Below are 27128 nucleotides of genomic sequence, written 5' to 3'. Positions count from 1 at the left end.
CTGAATTAGTTTCAGTATTAAACTAGACCAAGTAGACTCCGAAATTGCCTTATCTAAATATTTCGAGCGTTATTTCTCGAGTTATTTATGAAAATGTTCACAAATCTGAAATAACTTTGAAAATAAACAAGATGGTCTCGCTGATGACATCACAATGGAGCTGCACCGCGCGGCCTGCTGCGCTGTGTTCCATGAGCAGCGAGTGACGTCAACCCCCCCACCCACCCCTCCCCCCTTCCCCCCCCCCCCCGTTATTCAAAAGAGACGCACAAAGAACGAGCAAGTTGGGCCGTGGACTGAAGACCAAAGACCACAGATGAAGACTTGCTCCCCCCTTTCAAACACAGCAGGCGGGGAGTGTTCTTGAACAGTTTCAGTATTAAATGCAGAGGCAATGTAGTGCCTCCAAGTGGCCATGCTGGGTAATACACTTAATTTGTAACTGGCTGACTGTGTGACCTTGTCATGTGACCTTTGGCAGGATTTGACTGCTGGCAGCAGCACATTTTTTGATCCTGATATATTTTGTAGACATCTGCAATCATCTTATGCCTTTTGACAGCATCATTGGTATGTATTGCAATGTTTAATAGACACCAGACAATAGGTGCAGGAGTAGGCCATTCGCCCCTTCAAGCCATCACCGCCATTCAATGTGATCATGGCTGATCATCTCCAATCTTTACCCTGTTCCTGCCTTCTCCCCATATCCCCTGACTCCGCTGTCTTTAAGAACCCTATCTATCTCTAGAAAATATCCAGAGAACTGACCTCTGTATCCAGAGAACAGACTTAGGCAGAGAATTCCTCTGACTCGCAACTCTCTGTGTGAAAAAGTGTTTAATGTTTACTTTTGTTTGGGATTTGGTATTTTAGGTAGAATGTTTATTTACAGTGTTATTGTAGTATGTTTGCAATAAGCGTATTTCTTATTTCTACGCCGTTTTGTACTTGTAGTTTCACACTTTCACGATTCAATAAGCCTGTGGACAAAAAAGTTTGCGTCTTCAGATTCTTGATAAAGGAAGGTGTTTAAGCTGATTGTCAATATATACACAGTCGTATTTTGAGGACAGCACAAGGGGAAAAGATCGGAATCTGAGGGGTAACCTTTTCACACAAAGGATGATGGACGTATGGAACAAGGCACTAGCGGAGGTAGTTGTGGCAGGGACTATCCCAACATTTAAGAAGCAGTTAGACAGGGACATGGATAGAAGATAGATACAAAAAGTTGCAGTAACTCAGCGGGACAGGCAGCATCTCTGGAGAGAAGGAATGGGTGACGTTTCTTGGCCCGAAAATTCACCCATTCCTTTTCTCCAGAGGCTGCCTGTCCCGCTGATTTACTCCAGCTTTTTGTGTCCATCTTCTGTTTATCCAGCATCAATAGTTCCTTCCTATACAGGTACATTGATAGGACAGGTTTGGAGCGATATGGGCCAAATGCTGGCAGGTGGGACTAGTATAGCTGGGACCTGTTGGCCGCTGTGAGCAAGTTGGGCTGAAGAGCCTGTTTCCACACTATCACTCTATGACCACATGGTTATCTCTGACTCATTAAGATCTATAGAGACCTCTACAGGACACAATCCAAGCTTAAATTTAGGAATCAAAGCCTCTCATAGTTATTGTGTTATGTGATAATTACTATTCTAATCGTTCTTATCACAAAATGTCACCAAATATGTAATTGAATTAATAAGCTTTTTTTTTTAACAATTTGTAGCCTTACTATGCTACTGTGCTTTATGTACAATTTTAGGCATTGCTAGTAGGGCTCTGAAACCATTACTTGGGATAGTGGATCCATTGCATACGTTACACATGCCTGAGCGCGTGGCAGCTTACAGTGGATTTGACGTACTTTGGTAAGTAATATTTTTAACAAGTTAAACATTCATGAAGCAAATCTGAACCATGGCCAAGAGTTTCTTTCGAACTATGACCCTATGATACAAGTTCACTGACAATGCACTTTTGGTTCTATGTCCGGCTGTTCCAACAATGAGAATAGCTCTGAGAAAATTCCTGACTAATGTTGTACAACTGTAAATAATGGAAGATGAATGGAATAATGTAATGTCATTGTAATATAGTTCGTTTTATTTTGATACATTCTTTACTTCCCTTATTTTTCTTGGCAGAGTAGATTGAAACATGCAGATTTGTGTGATGTACATTCAAATTTTTTATCTGCTCATTTGTGGCAGAAATTTTCTTTTTTCAATCATATGTTGTGATTATCTTCTGCATTACATTTATTAAGTTTTGTTTGTGGAACTGCATTTTCTGAGTAATGTATAAAATGGGCTAAGCACATTTTTAATGGTATTTGCAATGTAAATTGAATGTTATTTTAGAAATATAATATTACGCTGAATGAGTGCAGAATAAAGACGTAGAACGTGATTACTTTTGACTCTGCCTGAACTGCTGGGCATTTCATACATCGCTATCCTGCATTTTACCTGCTTGTGTCCCTTTGATATTTTTTTTTTTCTCTCTCTTTCTCTCTCTCTGCCCTCTTTAATCTATCAATTGTGGCCTTGAATAGGGACAAATAGGCTAGCAATTTATAAATATCTGACTTTCTTTCTTTTCCAGTTCTGATAAAGGGTCTTCAACCTGAAGTATTTTCACGCTTTTTCTTTCCATTGATGCCTCTTGACCTTCTTAGTTTTCACATTTCCAGCATCTGCATTTTTGTTCTATTTTCAGAGCTGGGACTGCTGGATATAGTTACCTTGCTAATAAGGATGGAAGGCTCGCCTATGAGGTTCCTGCTGCAAGGGTAGTTGTTGCATGAACTGTGGGACAACACACTGCAAGGCTGCCCAACAACAACCAGCAGCAGTTATCTACATTTCCCACCTCTTTAAAGCTTGTATTGATTGACTCTTTATAGAGAAGGTGAAGCAATGACATTAAATGTCATTCACCCCAAAGGAGCTCCTTTGGATAAGACAATTTGAAGTTAAACTACAAAAGCACTGGGACAAGACATAAGAGCAGATGTCCAATAAGGAAATCTGGTGATTCTTCATAAATAGACAAATAATTCTTACTAAGCAGATACATTGGTGTGAGTTTCATGACCACAAATCAATCAAACTAACATATGATGAGCGTTTGACAGCACTGGGCCTATATTTCCTGGAGTTTAGTAGAATGAGGGGGGGACATCATTGAAACGTACAGAATAGTGTGAAACACTTGGACAGAGTGGCTGTGGAGATGATGTTTCCACTAGTGGATGAATCTAGGACTAGAGGTCATAGCCCCAGAATTAAAGGACTTTCTTTTAGGTAGGAGATGAGGAGGAATTTCTATGGTCAGAAGGTGATGAATCTGTGGAATTCTTTGCCACTGAAGGCTGTGGAGGCAAAGTCAGTGGATATATTTAAGGCAGAGATAGATAGATTCTTGATTACAATGGGTGTCAGTGGTTACGGGGAGTATGCGGTTAGGAAGGAGAGATAAATCAGTCATGATTGAATGGCGGAGTCGATTTGATGGGCCAAATGGCCTAATTCTACTCCTATCTCTTAAGATCTTATGATCTTATGAAACTGCTGCCAGAGTAACAGAGGCTTGAATAAAGAATTCAGGGGGGTAATTATGTAGCTATGACAGAATCTGAACTCATTGTTTTTAACAATATACTAACTTCATATGTTTAAAAAATGCAAAGTTTATTCCCTGATACTATTTCTTCATTCCAACAGCCATGCATTGGAATCTTACACCGCCCTTCCGTACAATTTACGATCACCTTGCCCTCCAAATCCAATCAATCGTCCAGCTTATCAAGGGAGCAACCCTATCAGCGATGTATGGTCCAAACATGCCCTGAGAATTGTGGCCAAATACATGAAAAGGTAATGTATAGTCCAGCACGTCTGTTACTGAAGTCCTTTATCTATATTACTAAAACCTTGATCTTGACCACTTCCTGTTTTTCTGTTTCATGATTTTAGAAAAAACGCTGCCACTTACGGTTGTGATTTTTAGCCATGTTACTCGGAGCCCCCCTCCGCTCTGCAGGACAAGAGGACTTTTCCCATCGATGAAATATAAAAGAGTTATTAATGTTTAATAAATGTTGCGATGCTCTCTGCTGCCCTGCTGGTGGGAGGGGGGAGGGATTATAAAACCCGGAAGTGTTGTGCCACAGTCAGTCTCTGCAAGATGGAGAAAGCGAGAGGATCACGTCTCTCTGAGCTGTGAATAACACTGAGCACATGTCTACTCAACTGTGAATGCCCTTAATCTGGTTTGAAAATGAAAATGTGGTTGCTTTGAAATGCTGCACTGCAATTGATTGTTGGTGGTGGTTGCTTTGAAATGCTACACTGCAAATGGTTGTGGTGGTGGTTGCTTTGAAATGCTGCACTGCAAATGGTTGTTGTTGGTGGTTGCTTTGAAATGCTGCACTGCAATGGTTGTTGGTGGTGGTTGCTTTGAAATGCTGCACTGCAAATGGTTGAAAGTCTAAACTTGACCACTTCCTGTTTGCACTGCATATTGATTTTAGATAAAATGCTACCACTTACGGCTGTGATTTTTGGCCATCTTACTCGGCCCCCCTCCGCTCATCAGGTGCAGAGGATTCTTCCCATCAATGAAAAATAAAAGTGTTATTAGTGTTTTAAAAAATGTTGAGAATCTCTTGATTCACAGATCACAACTCTGTCTGAGCTGTGAATCAACTGAACACACTGAATGTCTACTGAACTGTGAGTGTGGTGTATATTTGGTGTTTTGTGTGGTTTTGTGGTGGTTTTGTGGTGGTTTCACCCTGAAATGGCATGAAATTGCACTTGAATTTGGTGGCCTTGCACCCTGCTTGAAATGGCATGAAACCACACTTGAATTTGGTGGTCTTGCACCCAGCTTGAAGAAGTGGCATGAAACTGCACTTGAATTTGGTGGCCTTGCACCCTGCTTGAAGTGGTATGAAACTGCACTTGAATTTGGTGGCCTTGCACCCTGGCTGAAATGGCATGAAACAGCACTAGCATTTGGTGGCCTTGCACCCTGCTTGAAGTGGCATGAAACTGCACTTGAATTTGGTGGCCTTGCACCCTGCTTAAAATGGCATGAAACCACACTTGAATTTGGTGGCCTTGCACCCAGCTTGAAGTGGCATGAAACTACACTTGAATTTGGTGGCCTTGTACCTTGCTTGAAGTGGCAGGAAACTGCACTTGAGTTTGGTGGCCCTGCACCCTGCTTGAAGTGGTGGGAAACTGCACTTGAGTTTGGTGGCTCTGCACCCTGCTTGAAGTGGTATGAAACTGCACTTGAATGCAGTGGCCTTGCACCCTGCATGAAGTGGTCGGAATCTGTACTTGAATTAGGTGGCCTTGCAATGGTAGGAAACTGCACTTGAATTTGGTGACCTTGCACCCTTCTTGTAGTGGTAGGAAATTGCACCTGAATTTGGTGGCCTTGCACCCTGCTGGGTGGTATGAAACTGCAATTGAATTTGGTGACCTTGCACCCTGCTTGGAATGGTAAGAAACTGCACTTGAATTTGGTGGCCTTGCACCCTGCTTGAAATGGAATTTCAAGGAATAGCCGTGAGTCAACTGCTAGCCCACCAGCCGTGAGTGAGCTGCCAGCACATCAGGCTTGAGTGACTGAGCAGCCACCACAAGAATCCATTTGGCCCACAATGTCCATACTAGCCCTCTGGAAACCAGTCCCTTCAGCCCACAACACCCATACTAGTGCTCCAAAAAGCCCCTCCACCCACTGGCCACCAATATTGGAATTGGTGGAGAGGTGGAATATTGCGTTGGGGGACCAGCCCTCCCGTGTGAACATGGGACCCAACGGGTCTCACTTAGTCTAGTAATTTATGTAGCTTTATCTACAGGGAGGCTCATTGCTGGGGAAGAAATTGCTTAAGTTTAAGATTTTAAATAAGAACATATTTTCTGAATAAGAATTGAGATATGTGATAACATGTTCAAAATGCAAATCACTATCTGCAAACAGGACCTCCCACATTAATTCCAGAACTAGCTATCGCCAGCATGAACCCATGTAGAAAAATAACCCAGAACAACCCAGAACAATTCACTCCGAGTGAATTGAGTTCCTGAAGCTTGAAATTGTAGCATATCATAATTATAATAAATATTTAATGGAGCTGTAGATTGTATCTCAGAGTACAATTTATTTTATGCTGCCATTGTAATCCTTTCAGGATTTATTCTCTAGTTTGATCTCTGTGGTGTACATGGTTAAAGTTTTTTAAACAAGACATTGTCAATCTTTTCAAGAAAATACGTTATCTTTGTATGAGTATCAAGTGTTATCTTTATATGAGTATTCCTGATCTGAATTTATGGACAGTTCCTTTGTTTGTGGAGCATTATCGTAACCAAGACTGTCACCTCCATCGAGTAGTGGATGCATCCTTGGTCACTTGTGCTAAACAAATAATGTAGTAGCAACTGTGGGTTGTACTCCATTTCCTGCTACAACATATTATCCTGCTACAACATATTTGTTATCTGGATAGGAACAATAGTCAATAGTCAATAGTCTATTTAATTGTCATTTGGACCCCTGGAGGTCCAAATGAAATGCCGTTTCTGCAGCCATACATTACACACAAATAGACCCCAGACACAACATAATTTACATAAACATCCATCACATAGCTGTGATGGAAGGCCAGAAAAGCTTATCTCTCCACTCCACTGCACTCCCCCCCCCCTCCCCCCCCCCCCCCCCCCCGATGTCAGAGTCAAAGTCAAAGCCCCCGGCTGGCGATGGCGATTGTCCCGCAGCCATTAAAGCCACGCCGGGTGGTGCGAGGTCGCACACCGGGTTCTTGATGTTAGAGCCCCCGGCGTGCGCTCGCAGAGTCCCGCGGCCATTCCAAGCCGCGCGGGGCAGTGATGTTAGGCCCCGCTCCAGGAGCTCTTCGACCCCGCAACTCGGGCGGGAGAAGTCGCCGTTGCAGGAGCCCTGAAAAGCGGTCTCCCTCCAGGGACCCGCGGGCTCCCGGTGCCGCCGTCCGCAGACCCGCAGTAGCAGCCTCCGCATAAGCAGCAGCAGCGGCACCAACCTCCTCCTGTGTTGCCTCCCTTGACTAGTAGCCAACAATTTATGTACATCTTTTCTTCCTCTTTCTCCAACGACCACTATTTAATGGATACTAATTGTGTAATAGGAATGGTGAAATGGAATAAATAATCATCAGAGAATTTAAAAAAATGAATCTCATTTAATCTTATCAAGTGACACCTCCAACATTTGACAGTTTGAATCAATAGTTTCATGGACAGGGTCCCACAAATTTGATGGAATTACAAACATGTCACAAGACCATATTATTTGGTAGAGCTTCCCACAATTAAACTCACAGTGACAAATCACTAGGCAGAAATCAACAAAAGGCAAATTCTTAGTCTGAAGAAGGGCCACGACCCGAAACATCGCCTATCCATGTTCTCCAACGATGTTGCCTGACCTGCTGAGTTACTCCAGTTCCTTAGGTCTGCAAGTTCTCAGTTAAGTCAGTGGCAAACATGAGCAACTTGCAGCTGCGGTTTGCAATTGGCAGCTGGCTCTGGGACATCGTTTAACAGAATTAACTATAGCAATGACTTGGAAAAGAACTTACACAATGCCTGTTAATAATTAATTTATCTTTAAAACTGCCAGGGCTGTCCGGAATGCTGATGACCATGAGGCTAGGTTCAGCATGCACCTTGCAAGTGTTTTTGCTGGGATTGGATTTGGAAATGCTGGTGTTCATCTTTGGTAAGCAATCCTATGGCTAATAAATTGATTTACGAGTCTTATAAATAGATTTAGTCCTTACTTTTGCCCAAAATAGGTGATGCCAAATTATATGAAATCATGCATTAAAACAATATTCTAATCACTTTCCCATGCTTTAAATTGGCAATCCATTTGTCCTTGACTCCCAAACAGAGACACTCATCTCTCAAATCTCATCATAGTAGAGTTCTTAGTTCTTTGCAGCTTTCTCAGCTCCAATACCATAATCCAAAGGCTATCATCATCACTATAATCCTGGCTGCATCCTCTTGAGTTTATGCACTGTATAATGTAAATTTCCTTTCTATAATTGTCTCAGTGAAAACTTGGCAGGATTAAATCTAGAAGGTACAATATATGCAACAAGTGTTTTTTTTTTTCTCTATCCCCCAATATCTGAGGCAATCTAGCTAAATGTTTTGTCTGTGCTAATATGGCCCTGCCTCCCGAAAGCAAGTTTTAAATACATGTTTTAATATCTAGAAACATGACATCCTTACAACACCATGTTCAAGGAAATGTTAATTTGGAATACAATGAGTCTGAATTGTTCCACAATCTTCACTAATGGGACCATACTATCAATCTTTCTTTTACCTCCTGTCTTTCTGTTACCTGCATGTCCCGCTGAGTTACTACAACTTTTTGTGTCTATCATCGGTTTAAACCAGCATCTGCAGTTCCTTCCTATCATTTCTCATCATAGTTTATTGGCAGATGTCATTAGTGTCATTAGTAGATTTAGGATTATGCTCCCTTTCTTCAGCGTTCAAAGTTCACTGAGAACTAATTCTAAGGTACTCATTTTACAGTCCTTCATCATCCAAAGTTCTTACAGGTTCATTAACCAATTTTCTATCTAGACAATTACATTTCCTCTTGAAAATCTAAAATTTTACAGCTATCCTAAAGGAGATTTTGTATCCTAAAGGAGATTTCAGTGGAAAATCTGCACCTACTGATCTATCCTTTCCATTATTTTTTATCAATGTAGTCAGTCACTACTATTTAAAAACAAACTTTAGCTTTGTTTTACACAAATTCCTTATAACAAATCAATGAAGATTCTCAAATATTCAATCTATATGCTCACAATTAAAAAAAAAAAACAACCCATAAGTTATTGTATTGTTGGTTTTGACACGAGACCAGTTACATTATTCTGAAATTTCACAATTCAAATTACAAGAAGACAAAGTCACTCACTTGTACTGTATGCTTTATCTTCCTTTCCTAGTCATGGAATGTCCTATCCAGTGGCAGGAATGGTGAAAACCTTTAAAGCCAAAGATTACAATGTGGATCATCCGTTGGTGGTATGTACTGTACATGTTTTCACGTGACATCCAATTTAGGTGCAAGGCAATTCCTCCCCAAGTTTACCCAAAAGTTGTTTGTACTGGAGATCACTTCTAGGTGAATCATACTAGATGAGAAATTAGACCATGTATTTACCTATGTTATTCATGTCAACGTATCTGATGTTTCCCTGGTGTAAGACATATACCAAATAATGACATTATTAATATTCCATACATTTCTGCTAACACCAACATGAATTCAAGCAGAAAGTCCCACACTATCACTGACATGGAACAGTCTCAATAGAACTAAGAGCAAGTAGATAGTATCATATAGCATGGAAACAGGCCTTTCAGTGCACTGAGTCCACGCCAACCATCGATTACCCATTCACACTCGTTCTGTTACCGCACTTTGCATCTATTCCCTACATAGAGACCAATTAACCTTCAAACCCGCACGTCTTTGGAATATTAGGAAATCAGAGCACCCGGAGGAAACCCAAGCGGTCATAGTGAGTTCATGCAAACTCCACACAGCTGACATTAGGAGCAAACCTGGGTCTCTGGTGCTGTGAGGCAGTAGCTATGCCACTGTGTGCCAACTTGTTGCTTTTTACTATAAAGGGAGCACATCACTGGGTCATTTTTCCCAGGAGCTTAGGAGGTTTATGAAATCATGCAGGCATTTATAAGATGAATTGCCAGTCTTTTCCTCAGGATAGGGGAGTCTGAAACTAGAGGTCATAGGTATAAGGCAAGAGGGGGAAGTTTTAAAAGGGATATGTGGAGGAAATTGTCACAGAGAATGGAACAAGCTGCCAGAGGAAATGATTGAGGGTACAATTATTGTATTTAAAAAAAAAAACAGCTACACGGATAGGAATGTGGCCCAGGTGCAGGCAAGTGGAAATTGCTTGGATAGAAATATTGACCAACGTGAATGAGATGAGCTAAAGGACCCGTTTTCATGCAATATTGCTCTTTGGTTTTATGACCACCCATCAAACAGCAGTAGCTGTATGAGCATGTATCTGAAGCCGTACCAAATGATACACTCATCTCTTAAAGTTCTACTCACTTTCATATAACATGCAAATAAGTATTATCGCTGTATCTTGGTACGTGACAGTAATAAACCAACAGCAATATATATTCAACAATCATTTGTGATTTTAGTGAAGAATTGGTGGCACGTTAGTGGGATTTGTTAGCCTTGCCGTCTCCCTAAATATGTAGGCAGCCATTCAATTAATGGATAGATGTATTTTTTCCATCAGTGGCAATGGGTCAGCTGAGTGTATTGGCAAAAAGGAGAATGTCTTGGTGTTAGTGGAGCTTTATAGAAGGATTTTTTTTTAATTTTGAGAGATATGCTTTAAATGCTATTCCCGCATAAGTGCAGTGCTCTGTTTTTGCAGCCACACGGCCTTTCCGTCGTTCTGACATCTCCGGCAGTCTTTGCTTTCACAGGCTCTATGTGTCCAACTCGCCACTTGGAAGCAGCAGAAATACTGGGTAAGTGATCAGGTCCTCAAGTTCCCCAACATTGAGATGGAATTTGTAGATCAGTCCTTTAATTTCCCTTTGGTTCTGTGAGTCGGCTGCCCTGCCAGCAGCGTGTTCATAATTTCTACTTTTTTTTTTTTTTTTAAGTGTGTCCAAATGTGTGTTTTAATGTCTCTTGGTGTGTCTTGTGTGGGGGGTGGTGAGGGGAGGGGGTGTAAGGGGGGAACCGCTTTTGGTTGCCTCCTCCATGGAGAGGAGACTTTTTCCATCCCTCCTCCCTCGCGGCCTAACACCATGGATTGGTGCGGCCTTTCCCGGTGTCGGGCCTGGAGTTTCAGCAGCGGGTGCAGCGGGCGAGCCCGTGCCGGGGTCGCCAGAAGGGAGTGCTCCGATCGCTGGCCTGCGGACTGTTACAGCCGGAAGCCGCAGTCTGCAGACCTTCTAGCCGTGGACCCCTCGCTAGGAATTGCCGGAGAAGAGCTCCGACCACCGGCCCGCGGCCGATAACATCCTGAAGTTGCGGTCTCACGCCGACCCCCCATGTCCAGGATGAAAGTGGACGAGCCATGTTCCAGGACCCGGAGGAGACCCTCGTACGGCCACTGGAGGGGTGTCCAATGAGCATCCCTGTGCAGGAAGATGAACTGGCAGTCCTCCAGAGCAGAGGGAATGTGCAGACGGAAAGACCCATGACGAGACGTGGGCACCTTGCAGAGCATCCGAAGGCTGCTCCACCTGGCCCCGTGCCAGCGGGATGAACTCCCCGGGCACCGTCAACGGGAACCCATACGCCAACTCGGCGGAGGAGGAGGCCAAGTCCTCTTTGGGTGCGGTGCGGATCCCCAGCAAAACCCACAGCAGTGCGTCCACCCAGTCCGGATCATTGAGCCGTGCCTTACAATACAATACACAATACAATTTATTTGTCACTTGAACCTCATAGAGGCTCAAGTGAAATGTTGTTTCTGCAGTCATACATACAAGAAAAAAAAAGACCCAAGACACAACACAATTTACACAGACATCCATCACAGCGCATCTCCACCTCGCTGTGATGGAAGGCAAAAAAAACGTATCTCTCCCCTGCACTTCCCTCTCCCCCCGATGTCAGAGTCAAAGTCAGAGCCCCCGGCGGGTGATAACAATTGTCCCGCGGCCATTAACGCCCCCGCCGGGTGATGCAAAGCCGCGCTCCGGGTCTTGTTGTTGGAGCCACGGGCGGGCGCTAGCAAAGTCCCGCAGCCGTTGAAGCCACGCCGGGCGATGATGTAAGGCCCCGCTCCAGGTCATCCTCGACCCTGCTACTCGGGTGGGAGAAGTCGCCGTTGCGGAAGCCCCGAAAAGCGGTCTCCCAGCAGGGACCCGCGGGCTCCCGATATCACTGTCCACCAGACCTGCGGTAAGCTTCCGAGGGTCGGGTCGCAGCAGTGCGCCACCACCGCTCCTCCCGCTCCGGACTCGGCCAGCTCCGTGATGGTGAGTAGGTCCGCAGCTCCGTGACTGGAGCCCCAGGACGTTCCTGCTGGAGGCCGCTCCACGGTGCAGCCCCAACGACAATGGAGACCCGACAGGGAAAGGTCGGGTTCTCCGTGCAGGGGAAAAATTTTAAAAGTTTCCCCTCCAACCCCCCGCCCCCCACATACACACACACATACACATACCCCATCAAAAAAATAAAAACTACATTAAAACGGGACAAAAAATAACAAAAAGATAGACGGACTGCAGAGGCAGCTGCGACGTGAGTCGCGCCGTCAGGGCATCCTTGAGTTGGTGGCGAAACTGCTCCACTAGGCCGTTCGCCTGCAGATGATACGCCGCAGTGTGGTGTAGGCGAACCCCCAGGAGGCGTGTCATGGCCGACCACAGTTCCGACGTGAACTGAGGCTCCCGGTCGGATGTTATGTCCAGTGGCACCCCGAACTGGGCGATCCAGTGCGCCACCAAGGCCTGAGCGCAAGTGGCCATCGAGGTGTCAGCCAGTGGAATGGTTTCAGGCCACCGCGTGAAGCGGTCCACCACGGTGAAGAGGTGGGTTAGGCCCTGGGACGGTGGCAGCGGCCCCACGATGTCCACGTGAATGTAGTCGAACCGCTGCCAAGGGATGGCGAACCCCTGCAGCGGCGCACGCACGTGACGATGCACCTTAGCGGTCTGGCATGGGATGCAGGTACGCGCCCAATGACCAACCTCCTTGCGCAGCCCGTGCCACATGAAGCAGGAGGCTACGAGGGCCATCGTCGCCCGAATGGAGGGATGGGCAAGTCCATGGACCACCTCAAACACCCTGTGCCGCCAGGCGACGGGGACGATGTGTGGTGGAAGGCCAGTGGAGACATCGCACAGCAGCGTTGCGCCCCCAGGACCACAGACAACGTCCTCCAACTGCAGGCCCGAAACTGCCATGTGATAGGCGGCCATCTCCTCGTCCATCAGCTGTGCGGCTGCCAGGGCGGAATAATCAATATCCTCGGCCACCTGGAGGATGGCGTGGAACGTGGGTCGCGATAAGGCGTCGGCCACCCTGTGGTACTTGCCCTCCACAAAGCGGATGGAGGTGGTGTACTCCGACACGTACGCCAACTGCCTCTGCTGCCATGCAGACCACGGGTCAGAAAGCTTGGCAAATGCGATTGTGAGTGGCTTGTGATCCGTGAAGGCAGTAAAAGGCCTCCCCTCCAGGAAGTAGCGAAAGTGGCGTATGGCGAGGTATAGGGCGATGAGCTCACGGTCGAAGGCGCCGTAACGGCCCTGAGCACCTCTGAGATGCCTGCTGAAGAAGGTGAGTGGCCACCAGCACCCGTCAACGAGCTGCTCCAGCACTGCCCCAACCAGCACGGAGGTAAGGTTTTACTCGTCTCGCAGTCGCCTGGTCAAGAGTGCTGATCACGTAATAGTACTTGGTTACATCGACCGTCACACCTCGCAGAGCAAACTGTCTCTGCCTGCTGGAACCGGATATCAGGCTCTTCGGTCCACAAAGTCAGCGCGATGGCGTGGAGGTCGGCGGGACCAGGTTGTACCACGTTCTGGTCCATCACGATGCGTGATGAACGTCGAAGTCACCAATGTAGTGGCCTGGACGCGGTCAGAAAAAGGCTAGACATCAGGCAGGTTCAAAGGTTCTTTATTGAGGGTTGTGAGCATCCACTCACCACGAGTTCCACCAAAGGGATGAAAAACTCCCAGCCAACCCCAGAGCAGAAACCGGAAGTCTGTTGGCAGTCCCTCGTCCCATAAGTGCCCAGGGGGATGACCCAAGGAGTGGCCTAATATCCAGGGACCGCCACAACATTTTTTATTATTTCACCGATCGGAAAAAACCTTGGGGCAGTTGGAGGAGAGGAGGATGGTGAGTAAGATGGCAAAAAAAATCATAGCGATATAAGGTAGTGTTTTTCCTAAAATGTATTTACAACGTAGACAGGAAGTGGTCAAGATGAGACTTTTAGTAATAGTATAAATTGTGTGTTCTTTTTTGATTGTACCGCTGCTGGCTAATTCATTTCACTGCACTTATATGTGTATGTGATGAATAAAACTGATTGATTGATTGAATTTCAAAGACAATTCTATGAATAATGAAGCAAAAGTACAAACCTACCCGACCATTAAATGAATTACAATTTAAAAAAAAAAAAAAATCATTGTATTTGACCACATACTGCGACTAAAGGAATAAATTGACCTAAATAAATGGCTTAATAGTTCATTCTCTCTCTCACTCTCAAAACAGACGTTAAAATGATGCTGCCTGTTTTATCAGTTGCTACCAGGAATGCATTTCTCTGCACATACAGATAAACCTTTGTGACTCAATGATCTCTTACATCATTGTTCATGTAAATTGTATAGTCACTGAATTAATTAGTAATTTTTACTGTTGGTTTCGATGAATTTGACATACACTGGAATCACATAGATAATATTGAAATGAAAATGGAACAGTGAAATCAATGTGACTTTCTCCTGATCCTGTTTTACAGGAACTGATATAAGGACTGTGAAATGTGAAGATGCAGGATTAGTTCTAGCTGATACACTTCGGAATTTGCTGTTTGACCTGAATGTTGAAGATGGGCTGAGTGCAGTTGGTTACACTCAAGAAGATATTCCAGCTTTAGTCAAAGGAACACTACCACAGGTCTGCAGTGATACTAGCAAAGAGTGATTTTACAATATATAATTTATTAAAATTACTAAACAATTAGTTACAAAATGAAAGGAAAAAAAGTAAGTAAATAAAGGTGGAGTATTTCTGTGGAAATTAATGATCATGAATCTCGTACGAAAAATTGAGCGGTGGGTAGCTCTGTGGGCAATATTAAATGATACGCAGTTGGGCTGAAACTAGTTAAATGCCCCTGTCCCACTTAGGAAACCTGAACGGAAACCTCTGGAGACTTTGCGCCCCACCCAAGGTTTCCGTACAGTTCCCGGTGGTTGCAGGTGGTTGCCGGAGGTTGCAGGTAGTGGAAGCAGGTAGGGAGACTGACAGGAACCTCCGGGAACTGCACGGAAACCTTGGGTGGGGCGCAAAGTCTCCAGAGGTTTCCGTTCTGGTTTCCTAAGTGGGACAGGGGCATTACAGTGCCAGTCATCTGTATGAAAACCTGTTTAACTAGTGATCCCACATCACGATCCTTGAGTAGTGATTTGAAAAGATGCAGCCCCTTTGGTCTTGAAGTGACGTTCAATGCGATCAAAAAATTGTATTGGAGAAACAAACCTAGACAAAGGACAGGAAGATAGACACAAAACTCAGCAGGTCAGGCAGCATCTGTAGAGAAAATAAATGTGACGGTTGGGTGGAGACCCTTTTTCAGACTGAGAGTTGGGGGAGAGGAAAACTAGAGGTAAGAAAAGGCACAGAACAAATATACTAAAAATTAGATAAATCAATATTCATACTGCCGGGTTTTAAGCTGCCCAAGCAACATATGAGATGCTGTTCCTCCAATTTGCATGTGGCCTCACTCTGGCGATGAAGGAGGTCCAGGACGGAAAAGTCAGTATGAGAATGGGAAGAGGAGTTAAAATGTTTGGCAAACAGGCGATCATGTAAGGACAGGGAGACTCTTTTCAGGCTAGTCTAACAAATGGAACCAGCCTCCTGAAAATTGCAAATGTAATATTAGTTTAGTTTAGAGATACAGTGTGGAAACAGGCCGTTTGGCCCATCAAGTCTATGCCAACCAGCAATTCCCGCACATTAATAATAATAATAATAAATTTTATTTATGGGCGCCTTTCAAGAGTCCCAAGGACACCTTACAAAAATTTAGCAGGTAGAGGAAAAACATGTAAGGGGAATGAAATAAATAGTAGAGACGTGACTAGTACACAAAGTAAAGACAGAATACAATTCAAAACACAATATGAGGCAGATATTGGAAAGGTAGGAACGGAGCCAGCTGAGTGCAGAGCCTTCAATGCCGAGATCTTTGAGTCTGGTGAGCAGGATGTAGTGGTTCACTGTATCGAAGGCTGCGCTTGGGTCGAGGAGGATGAGGATGTTGAGGGAACCAGTGTCAGCAGAGGTGAGGAGGTCGTTGAGGACTTTGAGGAGAGCAGTTTCTGTGCTATGGAGGGGGCGAAAGCCAGTTTGGAGGGGTTCAATTAGGTTATACGCAAGGAGGTGGGACGCAACGATACGCTCCAGGGTTTTTGAAAGAAAGGGGCGGTTTGAGATTGGGCGGTAGTTAATGAGAGAGGAGGGATCAAGACCAGGTTTCTTTAAGATTGTGTGATTTTTTGAAAGAAAGGGAGGTTTTGAGATTGGGAGGTGTGACCGCAGCAGTTTTGAAAGCGAAGTTTTTAACACCACCTTGCACACACTAGGAACAATTTTTACATTTTTATACCAAGCTAAGTAACCTCCAAACCTGTATGTCTTTGGAGTGTGGGAGGAAACTGAAGATCTCGGAGAAACCCCACGCAGGTCACGGGTAGAACGTACAAACTCCGTACAGACAAGCACCTGTAGTCAGGATTGAACCTGGTTCTTTGGCGTTGTAAGGCAGTAGCTCCACTGCTACGCCACCGTCCCGCCCCGATTTCTCATAGCTTCAAATTATCCCAACTCCGAGAATGTTTTATTTACTCTGACAGTTGCTCAAATGAACTGTAATTATATAAATCTGTCAAATCAGCCATCTTGAGGAAATAATAGATCTATAAGGCAAGGAATTGAAGGAAAGGGTCAAATTGATAACTAACCATAGAAATGAAATTTCTGATACTTTAGGTAATGCGGCTATTTCCAATTGAGCAGAGTTTTCTTTCATTTTTCTGCCCACTAGTCAATCTCCTACACACTTGCATGAATTACCTGTGAGAAAATGTTTTGCTCATGCTTTGCCTTTGAGAGACTAGGATGACATTGTTTTTTTGTCATCATTAAACTAAGAAAGGAGAGTCTGCCCCCCATGATTTTTATTCCTTTGGAATATTGTCTGCTATCATCTTATTTGACTGTTACATTGAGATGTACATTGTACTGAAACGAAAATGGCTTTACATCCTTGAAATTATTTAGGTTTTCTATTCATCTGTTTTAGGAAAGGGTAACAAAACTGTCACCCAAACCTCACACAGAAGAAGACCTGGCAGCTTTGTTTGAGTCTTCTATGAAACTGTATTGACCGCCATACACAAGATACAGAACACAAAACTAAATCATGATGAACATAAAATAAGGACGTTGCTGGTTAGTATGCCAGCGTTTCAAAGTATGTTTTAAATATGTTACTATGAATGCTATAAGCTTGTGAAATACTATTTTTCTGAGTGTCACTAATTGTTATGCCAGTTTGTTACCATGCAATGGCAAACCAACAGTCATTGGATCAGTGAAAGGGAACACCTATGTACATCTGCAGCTGCCTCTGCCAAACCTCCTCACCAAATGCAGTTGAAAATTGCACTTTGGGTCCTGTCCAGAACAGCACATTTTAAGTCGATTCTTGGGGAAGAACCAGGAGAGATTTAATGGAACAAGAACCAAGGATGATGGACTTCAATAACACGGAGACTAGGGACATTAGGATTGTTCTCTTTATATCCGGGAGCGATGAGGGTTAATAGAATTCTAAAAATAATGAGTGATTTTAATAGTGAATAAGATAAAGCTGTTTCCACAGTTCATTAGTTAGTTGGTAATCAGAAATCACAGATTGCCAAAAGAACCAAAGTGGAGTTCAGAATTGTTTTTTTCTTCCCCACACAGGATATGCAAGGCATTGTCAAAATTGGGCGAGGAGAAGTGCTTTAACTGTAAAAGTCAGTCGGTAAAATAAACTCTCAAATAAATATGTTGTAGGAAGTTGTGCCTGCAATCTAGGTGTAAGAATATTTGTATTGGTGTGAGGTTTATTGTATTTCTAAATTAAACTAAACCTCTTGTTCTAAGGGCTATCTTGTGCTCCCAATAAACTAACAACTATTATATATTTGGTTATAGGAAAATGTTCTAATAATATAGTAATAAACAGCATGACATTTTTAATGCAAGATATTAATTGTGTAAAGATCAAATGCCAATAGTCCTGTTCTGACATGTTAATTCCAATATTTTTTATGGAAAATAACAATAAACTTGGTTTACAATAGAATAATTGTTTATATTGTTCAACTGTATCTAATAAATAAAGCTTGTAATATAGGGGGATTGTGCACTGACAAAATTCCTCACTGTTAAGATCTACTGTATCAGAAAAAATCCTGATTACCTTAAAATAAATCAGAGCTTCCACCTGTATGTTATTCATTATTTACAGCATTACTCAGCTTGTTATGTCCGCATGACAGAGTCAATGATTTGACAGATTAGCATTTTACAATAACCTTGCAAAACCTACTTAAGACATTAAACCTGGTTGAATATGGTGCAATTGCACTTTTAATATTTAATAATTACTGCTGAACAGCCTGTCTGATAAACTAATTAGCATACAACACAGAACAGGCCCTTCTGCCAACAAGGTTTGTGCCATGGGAAACTCTTATCTGCCTGCACATATCCATCCATTCGCTGTATACCAATATACCTGCGCAAAATGCCACTATTGTATCAGCCTCCAAACCCAATGATTATTTAAATTTATTGAAAATGTTAGTTAAAAAGAGTGCTGTTCACTTCCCAGTTTGCAACCTATGACAATTCTTCAATCTTATTTCAGCACTAACACTTTAATCAATGGAACTTGCTTTGTTAAACGCACTACAGGCAAATTGGTCAAATTACATCAAGAAACATGAGATAGACGCTGTATTAACTCAGCGGGTCAGGCTGCATCTTGGGACGAAAAGGATCCTTTTTGTGTCTATCTTTGGTATAAACCAGCACCTGCAGTTGTTTGTTTTTACATCAAGAGACATGAAGGCAGATGATCAAAAGATTGGTCAAACAAAGAGGTTTTAAAAAGCATCTCAAAATATGCTACAAAGATAAGTAGATACGTGTTAAGTTTTAGGGAAGAGTTTGAGATCTTGATTCCTTGGAATTGGAAGCCATGATATGCATGTACAGAAAAAAAAAGGAAGAATATTATGATGAAGATTGCCAAGGTGCATAACCATAAGGATTATGGGTGAATCAAGTTAATGCATTCGAAGCACACAAAAGTCCTGTGGAACAAGGAGCATGCCAGCTCACAAATGACCAATCTACCTTTTTCTTCAGGGACCTCTTACCTCATCTGTGAAAAGGTCTCATGTTGCACATTGGCCTCATCAGTCAGCTCGTAGAAGCAAATCAAACTCAATTGCAAGGGATTGCCCGAGAAATAGGTATGGACAAACATGGCCTGGTTAGGACATAGCCAGCAGTGTGTAGCCTCAACATTATAATGGATGGGGGGAGGCCATCAATTCAAACGCACATTTGAATAGTCAAGGTTACAAAGACATGTAAAAGTTGAAGATGGGCAGAGCCACATTAAAGAGGAGAGGAGACAAGCAGGACTAAAAATGTGTTTAAGTTGTTTAGAGGTTCTGATCAATGCCATTTGTTTCAGGTCAAAAGGAAGCAACATTTTAATCCATAAAAATATGTAAATAATTGGTCCTGTTAGAATCTGACATGTCAGGCCTTATGTGCACAAACTAAGGAGATTTAAATCATTGCTTTAACTATGTGGGCTGCCAAGGGGCAGAATTTCTCTTGGATGTGAAATGTGAGTAGGGCAGAGTCGCCATTTTCCACTGATGATTAACAGAGATGGACAACTGGGGTTTTGACAAAGGTGATAAGACCTCTCACAAAACAAGATAAAGAATGAAACTTACCGTCAAACAGTGACAACCTTGGAATTTCCTGCTGGAATCAGTACTGTCACGTTTATTTACATCAGGAGTTATCAATCTTTTTGTAATGTCAGGGTGAACGTAAAGTGTTTGAATTACCAGATTGGAAACACTACAAGCCTGGGCTAACAATCCAGAGGCACAAGGTCAAATTGTGTAGTATATGCAATTTAAATTCATTTAATAATGGGAAACTTAAAAATAACATCAACAGGCATTTTATATATATGTCATAAAATATCCTATCTAATATCCTCCAAAGAACACAAAGTGCTGGAGTAACTCAGCAGGTCAGGCAGCATCTCCTACCTGCTGAGTTACTGCAGCACTAAGTACTTTTGTGTATTAACCATCTGCAGTTCTTTATTTCTACATCCTCCAAAGGACATCTTTACATCTTTGTATGGAGTTTGTACGTTCTCCCCGTGACCTTCGTGGGTTTTCTCCGAGATGTTCGTTTTTCTCCCACACTCCAAAGACGTACAGGTTTATAGGTTAATTGGCTTGGTAAATGTAAAAATTGTCCCTAGTGTGTGTGTGTGTGTGTGTAGGATAGTGTTAATAAACGAGGATCGCTGGTCAGCACGGTCCCGGTGGGTCGAAGAGCCTGTTTCCGCATTGTATCTCTAAACTAAACTATTGTGGCCTAGATGTAATTCCAGACCCATTGCAAAATAGTTTAGTTTACAGATATTTAGTTGAATCCTAAATTCTCTGACAAACACACCAGACCCCTCCACTTTGTCACATCAGCCAGAAGGACCTGTCATGTGTGAGAGGCAGTCCCCTGCAGTGACACCAACATCCAGGAAGTTTACATGTCAGATGCAGACTTATCAAAGCCCCCAGCGCCACCACCATATATCACCACCACCATCGGTTGTACATGAAAGCATTGGTAATCTACCACATATTCCTTAAGCCAAAATCCTTGTTTCACTTGGACAGCCATTACGTTGTGAAGCAATTGAAATAAACATTTTCTGCTTATTCTTAATTGACCAGGAGGTGGTGATGATGAGGTATCTTCTTGGATGGCTGCAATCATCCAGGTGCCATTAAGCAGTGATGATGAAAGAGAAACAGAACATATTTTTAAGTCAGGTGATCCTTGCTCGGATTTCTCAGTATACTCAATGTGTTCTTGCATAAAGATCAGATCTTTAGTTTTTTTTTAAATCACACTAACTCTGGTGAAAAGTAACATGGAACCTAAATTATTAAAACTTTTAAAGCTGAGGAATTATTCAAAGAAAATGCTATTCTTTCAATTCATTGGCATCCTAAAGTAAAATGGTCCACGTGTCAGCAATTGTTGCCAGAGTTGCATGATTTTGATTAGGACACTTGGGCTTACTATAATCTATTTGAATTATCATTCAGTCTACTGTATAAGATGAAGGAATGAAATAAATGGAAACAAACTTTCTTATTTTAGTACTGTTTGCTTACATTATTACAGCAAGCTCGGGTTATATTTAACAAGACTGGATTTTAAGGCAGGATAAAATTTGCTGGCAAATTGAGATATTGCTGTTGTACTGAGTGCATCAACAATTATCTACAATTCAGAGAAGCCACAGTAAGCAATGCTATCTGAATGAACACAAATTGACTGTTGAGCTTCAGATATGAAGCTACAAATATACTTCATTTATACACCTGAAGACTTGGAAAACCGCTGTATAAATGCAAACCGTTTCATAAATAATTGCTTTGTAATATGTATTAGGAGTTAACAGTCATGTCAGGTTGCATTTTACTCTCTGGACAGGAGTGTGTTGAACTCTGGGCAAAGAAAGTTTTGCCAGTTGGTAACTTGATCTCAAACTAATAAATATTTTTCTTTACAAGCTAGTCTGCCCCCACACCACCAAATGGTTAAGTGCAGAAATGTTTGTTCTCGAGTAGCTAATTGTTATACAATGTTACTTAGTAAGTGATATTTTAAGTCAATATTGCCTCACCAAAATGACAATGTGTCAAAATTTAGTGTGTTATCACATTTGGTAATTACAATGCCCTAACAGAACAAATTGCAGACTAGAAAACTGGCTAATTCAATTGCTGGTTAGTGTACAATTAGCTATCTTGACTAACCAGTTTCCAGTGCACTTCAACTCGCTATTTATTAACGAAGATCTGAAGTCTGAAGAAGGGTCTCGACCCGAAACGTCACCCGTTCTTTCTCTCCAGTGATGCTGTCTCACCCGCTGAGTTACTCCAGCATTTTGTGTCTACCTCCGATTTAAACCAGCACCTGAAGTTCTTTCTTACACATGTAATTAACCATTTTGTACAAGATTTTTATTTTGTTTTATACAGTATGGAATGAAAAATTGTAAACAAAATTCAAACAGATCCAATGCAGCTGCAACGCAGGCTCCAATCTGCTGGGGTTGCATCCATTCTGCTGCACAACTGCAAAGAGAAAAAGGGTTGGGTTATAATCAGATCAACCATGACCTTATTAAACAGCAGAGGTGTCGAGTGGCTTACTCATGCTCTTATGCAAAGTAATAAGATAAGCTCTTATCTTATTAACTCCCCATCACTCAAAATGTCTGTCTTCTGAGAATTTTATTTGAAGTGCCACTGAAGATAAATTCTCATACCAAGAATAAAGACTTCAATATGCGAGGGCCTGGTGATATGGTACTAGAATGGCAACTCATAAGTCATGTTTCAAACCTCATTCATATGTTCTGAAATCAAATCTTTAGAACTTGGTATATTTTTATCTGGAGCCAAACACCCAATATGAACGGCAATTTCAGAAAACTTGGTTCATCTTTCAGTAACAAAGTGTGTTTTTCGGAAGAATGATTATGCCAAACCCCATCTACCTTCCCAAGATCTCATGGCGTTTAAAGAAAAAAGCAGTATTTATCAGTTATCCATCATCAGTAAAACATGAACCGATGACTACACATGCTTCTGCTAGTACTGTTTCAATAACTTAACCTTAAAATATGTAATGTATTTTGGACCATCCAAAGGTCATGGGTACCATATTAAAAAGTCACTTTCTCGTCTTGGCCTGGTAGGTTTTTAATGCTATTCTACTCGCATTCCAAAAACTCCAGGAAAAACATTAACACGCTATTTACAAACTAACAGTCTAATTATAAAGAATCACCGCTTCAGATATCATGACATAGGCTCCAAACCCCCAAATATAACTTAGTGGCACAAAAATAAACCTTCAGGAATTCAAACAGTCAAACAAAGGAATACAGAAAATGACTCCATTAACACAAGTTTCAGATCTCAGGCAGAGAAATACAATTAGTCCAACTACCCTGCCGAATATGCTTCCAGTACTTTAAAGTTTGTGCTCCTCAGATCGTAACATAGCACATAAAATAAATGTAACTACTTTGTTTTCCATTAATATACATTTCAGGATAGGAGTCATACCAAAACCAGACAGAATAAGAGGCCAAAATCATTCCTTCTTTTGATCCCATTATCTTTGTACACATTTATTATTATCAGCACATTAGACCATTTCATACAAAGACAATGGAAATTTCAGCTTAAAGGCAATTTCTTTACTCATCATACATACATTTAGCCTATGAAGTTGATCACCACTAGATGAAGGATGGTGCTGGCAAAAAGGAAATCAGCAAATGCCCGCTCTGGTGAGATACCAATGAATTCACCTTTGTTCTGAGGGTTGATCTGTATCCGCAAGCAAACTGTGTGAGAAGCAGAAACCAACAGAGTATGCAATTAGAAGACAATTCCGCAGGACTACCATAAAGAAATATCGAACCATACATTTTGGTCACTAGTCTGAAAACATGTCCACTGTACACAATTACACCATCCTCACTGGATGATAATCATTGAGAATACACACCCATTTCATCAAACAAACTTCAACATAGTTAATGTGTTATCCATTGATGGCCTGTGGAATATGATGAAACAGTAACCCTTTCAGTTAAATCTGATGTGTTTTTTTTTCCAACTGCATAGCAGCAAGCACACCCTTCCATCTCCCCAGACATTTGGGGGAGGGAGGGGTCGTCAATCGATAACCTACTTCCACTTTAGTTTTGTGGGTTCTGAGGAGCTAATGAAGCCCAATGTAGAAATTGCAGACTCTTTCACTTGTGGAGCTGTAGTGGCCAATGGGACTGAGTAGGTTGTTAGGTAGTCTGCTCCTTCCTTCACTTCGGCAAGGCTTCTGTATGCTCCTTGTGCATGACCTTTAAGAACCTATCCAAGGTACACCTTTGAATGTTCATGGGCACGAGATTCCCAGGTGTCCATGGATGGCGTTTCATTTCTTCAAGGAGGCTTTGAGCAGATCCTTGAACCTTTTCCTCCACCTGCCAGATAATCTCATCCCATGACAGTGTTCATAGCAGATTGTCTAATAATGCGTTCAATGTGATATACCTAATATTGCTAAGTGTAAATACAGATAATATGAACGTGGGAGAACACTTTTGCTTCACTTGTCCTTCCAGTGAATTGGAAGAGACAGTTGGTATTTTCCAGTGTCTTGACAGACCATGAGCTATGTATATGATCTGGAGTTTCAAGTATGCTTCTTCACAATCAAAGGCTGGCAGATCTTGTCACCCATGTCTATCTTCACGAAGAGGCTGCTCTGAGATTTGGGAAGTGGTTTACATTTGCCAAGATCTTGCTTTGAACCTTTATTGCCCGAGGACAAGGTAGAGCAACAGAGACAGCTTGGTAGTGGACAGTTACTTTGCAAATGATTAGAGTGCAAGGCCCATTTTCTCAAATTCATCAGTGAATGCACTGACAATTGCGTGGAACTCAGCTTCCGAACATGTGCAAATCATCATTCTTCAATAGCCTTGGTTTTAGAGTTTTGTCATCGTAGGCCAGTTGGCTTCCAATTTGTTATAAAGATGAGCTCCACTCAAAGAGGTTTGTTGGTGGTAAGTTGTACCATTCAAGTAAAAAGGTTTGAGAACTGTTGAGGTAATGCCGCAACAACTCCAAGCAAATTGCAGGGAGCAGCACCAACCACCATCACATGCCCCTTTTCTCCCCCACCAAAATATTGAACCTATTTAATCAGGGGGTGTTGTGGAGCACCCCCCTCAAATTTGGCTGGCCAAAATAATCATATCTACCGTGGCATGCAAGCCATGACAACACATAGGTCTACCACAAACCAATTCCCAATGATGAGTGCCAACAAACAAAGCTTGACCCAACACTTTCCAATCGTTCTAGCCTCTATCACCACCAGAAACAACTACTGTCCCGACCCACAATTCAGATTCCCTCCTCCTTTGCCATCCCAGAGTCCCTTTTCATTTTGCCCCCTCCACCATTTTTCCACCTTCCTCTTTGACCGAGATCCTGCACCTGATCTATTCCCCTCAACCCTTCTACACTAACCACCACAGCCCACCCCCTGCTAAACCACACCACCCCATTCTCCACCACCCCCAATCCCCAACACTCCCCATCCACACCAACCTCCCCATTCCCCACCAACACCACGCCAGCCCCCATCCACACCAACCTCCATCCCCCACCACCACCCCCCCCCCACCACCACCCAATCCCCACCACACCCCATCCCCAACACCCCCCATCCACACCAACCCCCACCCCTCCCCATTCCCCACCAACCCCACGCCACCCCCCATCCACACCAACCTCCATCCTCCACCACCACCACCCCATTCCCCACCCACCCCCCATCCACACCAACTTCCATCCACCACCCACCCCCCCCCCCACCCACCACGCCATCACCCCCATTCCTTACCCCAATTCCCCACCCACACCCATTTATCATACCTTTCACCACCCCCCCAATTCCCCCCCCACCCCCCCCCCCCCCCCACCCCCCCACCCATCCCCCCCACCCACACCCATCCCCCCCCCCCCAACCCACACCCACCCCACCCATCCCCCACCATCCCCCCACCCACACCAACCCCCCCCAACCCACACCCATCCCCCCCCCAACCCACACCCATCCCCCCCCACCCACACCACCCCCCCCCAACCCACACCCATCCCCCCCCCCCACCCACACCCACCCCCCCCCCCCACCCCCACCCACCCCCCCATCCCACACCCATCCCCCCACCCACACCCATCCCCCACCCCCCCCCAACCCACCACCATCCCCCCCCAACCCCCACACACCCCCACCCCCCCCATCCCCCACACGGGCCTCACCCGCCAACACGAAGGCGCCGACACAGGCGATGAACCCGGACAGGAACGAGTTGAAGGGGAATGTGCCGACCAGCGCGCAGTAGAGGAACTGTGCCGCGCCGCTCAGCGCCATGTACAGCAGGTACGAGTCGACGAGCTTGAGCCGCAGGGGCGTCCCCGCCGCATACTCGTGGGAGAAGCGGCTGAGGACCGAGAACACGGAGCCGCGCATCTTCACTAACAGGATCCGGGGACACAATCCAGCGGCGCACAAACACGTCAGCAGTATTGTCCGTCCCCACCGTAACTCGTCCGGTCTGACCGCCGCGGCCACGTCACCAGGGCCCGAGCAAATAACGTCCCCACCACTCCCTGAAGAGAGTTACACAAAATGCTGGAGTAACTCAGCGGGACAGGCAGCATCTCTGGAGAAAACAAATGGGTGTCGTTTTGTTTGAGACCCTTCTTCAGACTGCAGTTCCTTCCTACACATTTTGTCTGCTCAAGGTGTGCCTACTTTGAAGAAGTTCTCCTCTCTATGAGGAGAGTTCTGCACCTCTCCCCTGACTCCCAGTCTGAAGAAGAGTCCCAACCCGAGACATAATTCCCTGTCTCCAGAGATGCTGCCTGTCCCACTGAGTTACTCCAGCATTTTATGTAATTCCTGAGAGTTTAGTTTAGTTTAATGTCACGTGCACAGAGGTAGAGTGAAAAATGTTTTGATGCCATCTAACCAATAGGGTGATTTCACCAAATGTCAAATGAGCGTAGATCCCCCCTCACGTGACCGAAAATTTTAACTGGAGGACATATGTCACATCGGTTATATGGTTATCAAGGACACATGTCCTCCAGTTAAAATTTTCAGTCACGTGAGGGGGGATCTACGCTCATTTGACATTTGGTGAAATCACCCTATTGGTGGAAATACTGAGTGTACATTAGGGTTGCCAACTTTCTCACTCCCAAATAAGGGGCAAAAGTTCAAAATAAGGGACAAATTCCCGACGGCAATTCGTTGACTGACTCGGCGGT

General features: G+C 43.7%; 2 protein-coding genes across 6 annotated transcripts in view; one reads left to right on the top strand and one right to left on the bottom strand.

Moving 5' to 3' along the window:
* Window positions 1-18373, top strand: part of adhfe1 (alcohol dehydrogenase iron containing 1) — a 29543-nt gene extending 11170 nt beyond the window's left edge. For 4 of the 5 annotated variants that reach the window (XM_055633955.1, XM_055633957.1, XM_055633954.1 and 1 more), the window contains exons 8-14: window positions 1766-1871; window positions 3729-3881; window positions 7687-7785; window positions 9044-9122; window positions 10529-10625; window positions 14603-14760; window positions 17177-18373. In XM_055633955.1, the coding sequence (XP_055489930.1) occupies window positions 1766-1871; window positions 3729-3881; window positions 7687-7785; window positions 9044-9122; window positions 10529-10625; window positions 14603-14760; window positions 17177-17260 (776 nt within the window). In that variant the 3' untranslated portion in view covers window positions 17261-18373. The remainder of the gene's footprint in view (window positions 1-1765; window positions 1872-3728; window positions 3882-7686; window positions 7786-9043; window positions 9123-10528; window positions 10626-14602; window positions 14761-17176) is intronic. The other variant, XM_055633958.1, reaches the window with a different exon arrangement.
* A 3834-nt stretch (window positions 18374-22207) lies between these two features.
* dad1 (defender against cell death 1) lies at window positions 22208-26394 on the bottom strand. The gene is made up of 3 exons (XM_055633959.1): window positions 26115-26394; window positions 23494-23626; window positions 22208-22343 (listed from the first exon to the last, which is right to left on the bottom strand). Exons 1-2 carry the CDS (start codon window positions 26323-26325, stop codon window positions 23496-23498), a joined length of 342 nt encoding a protein of 113 aa, XP_055489934.1. The 5' UTR covers window positions 26326-26394; the 3' UTR covers window positions 22208-22343; window positions 23494-23495.
* Between the last annotated feature and the right edge of the window lie 734 nt (window positions 26395-27128).

Source organism: Leucoraja erinacea, chromosome 4, assembly GCF_028641065.1.
Source record: "Leucoraja erinacea ecotype New England chromosome 4, Leri_hhj_1, whole genome shotgun sequence".
Classification (NCBI taxonomy): Eukaryota; Metazoa; Chordata; class Chondrichthyes; order Rajiformes; family Rajidae; genus Leucoraja; species Leucoraja erinaceus.
This window is presented reverse-complemented; position numbering and strand designations above follow the sequence as displayed.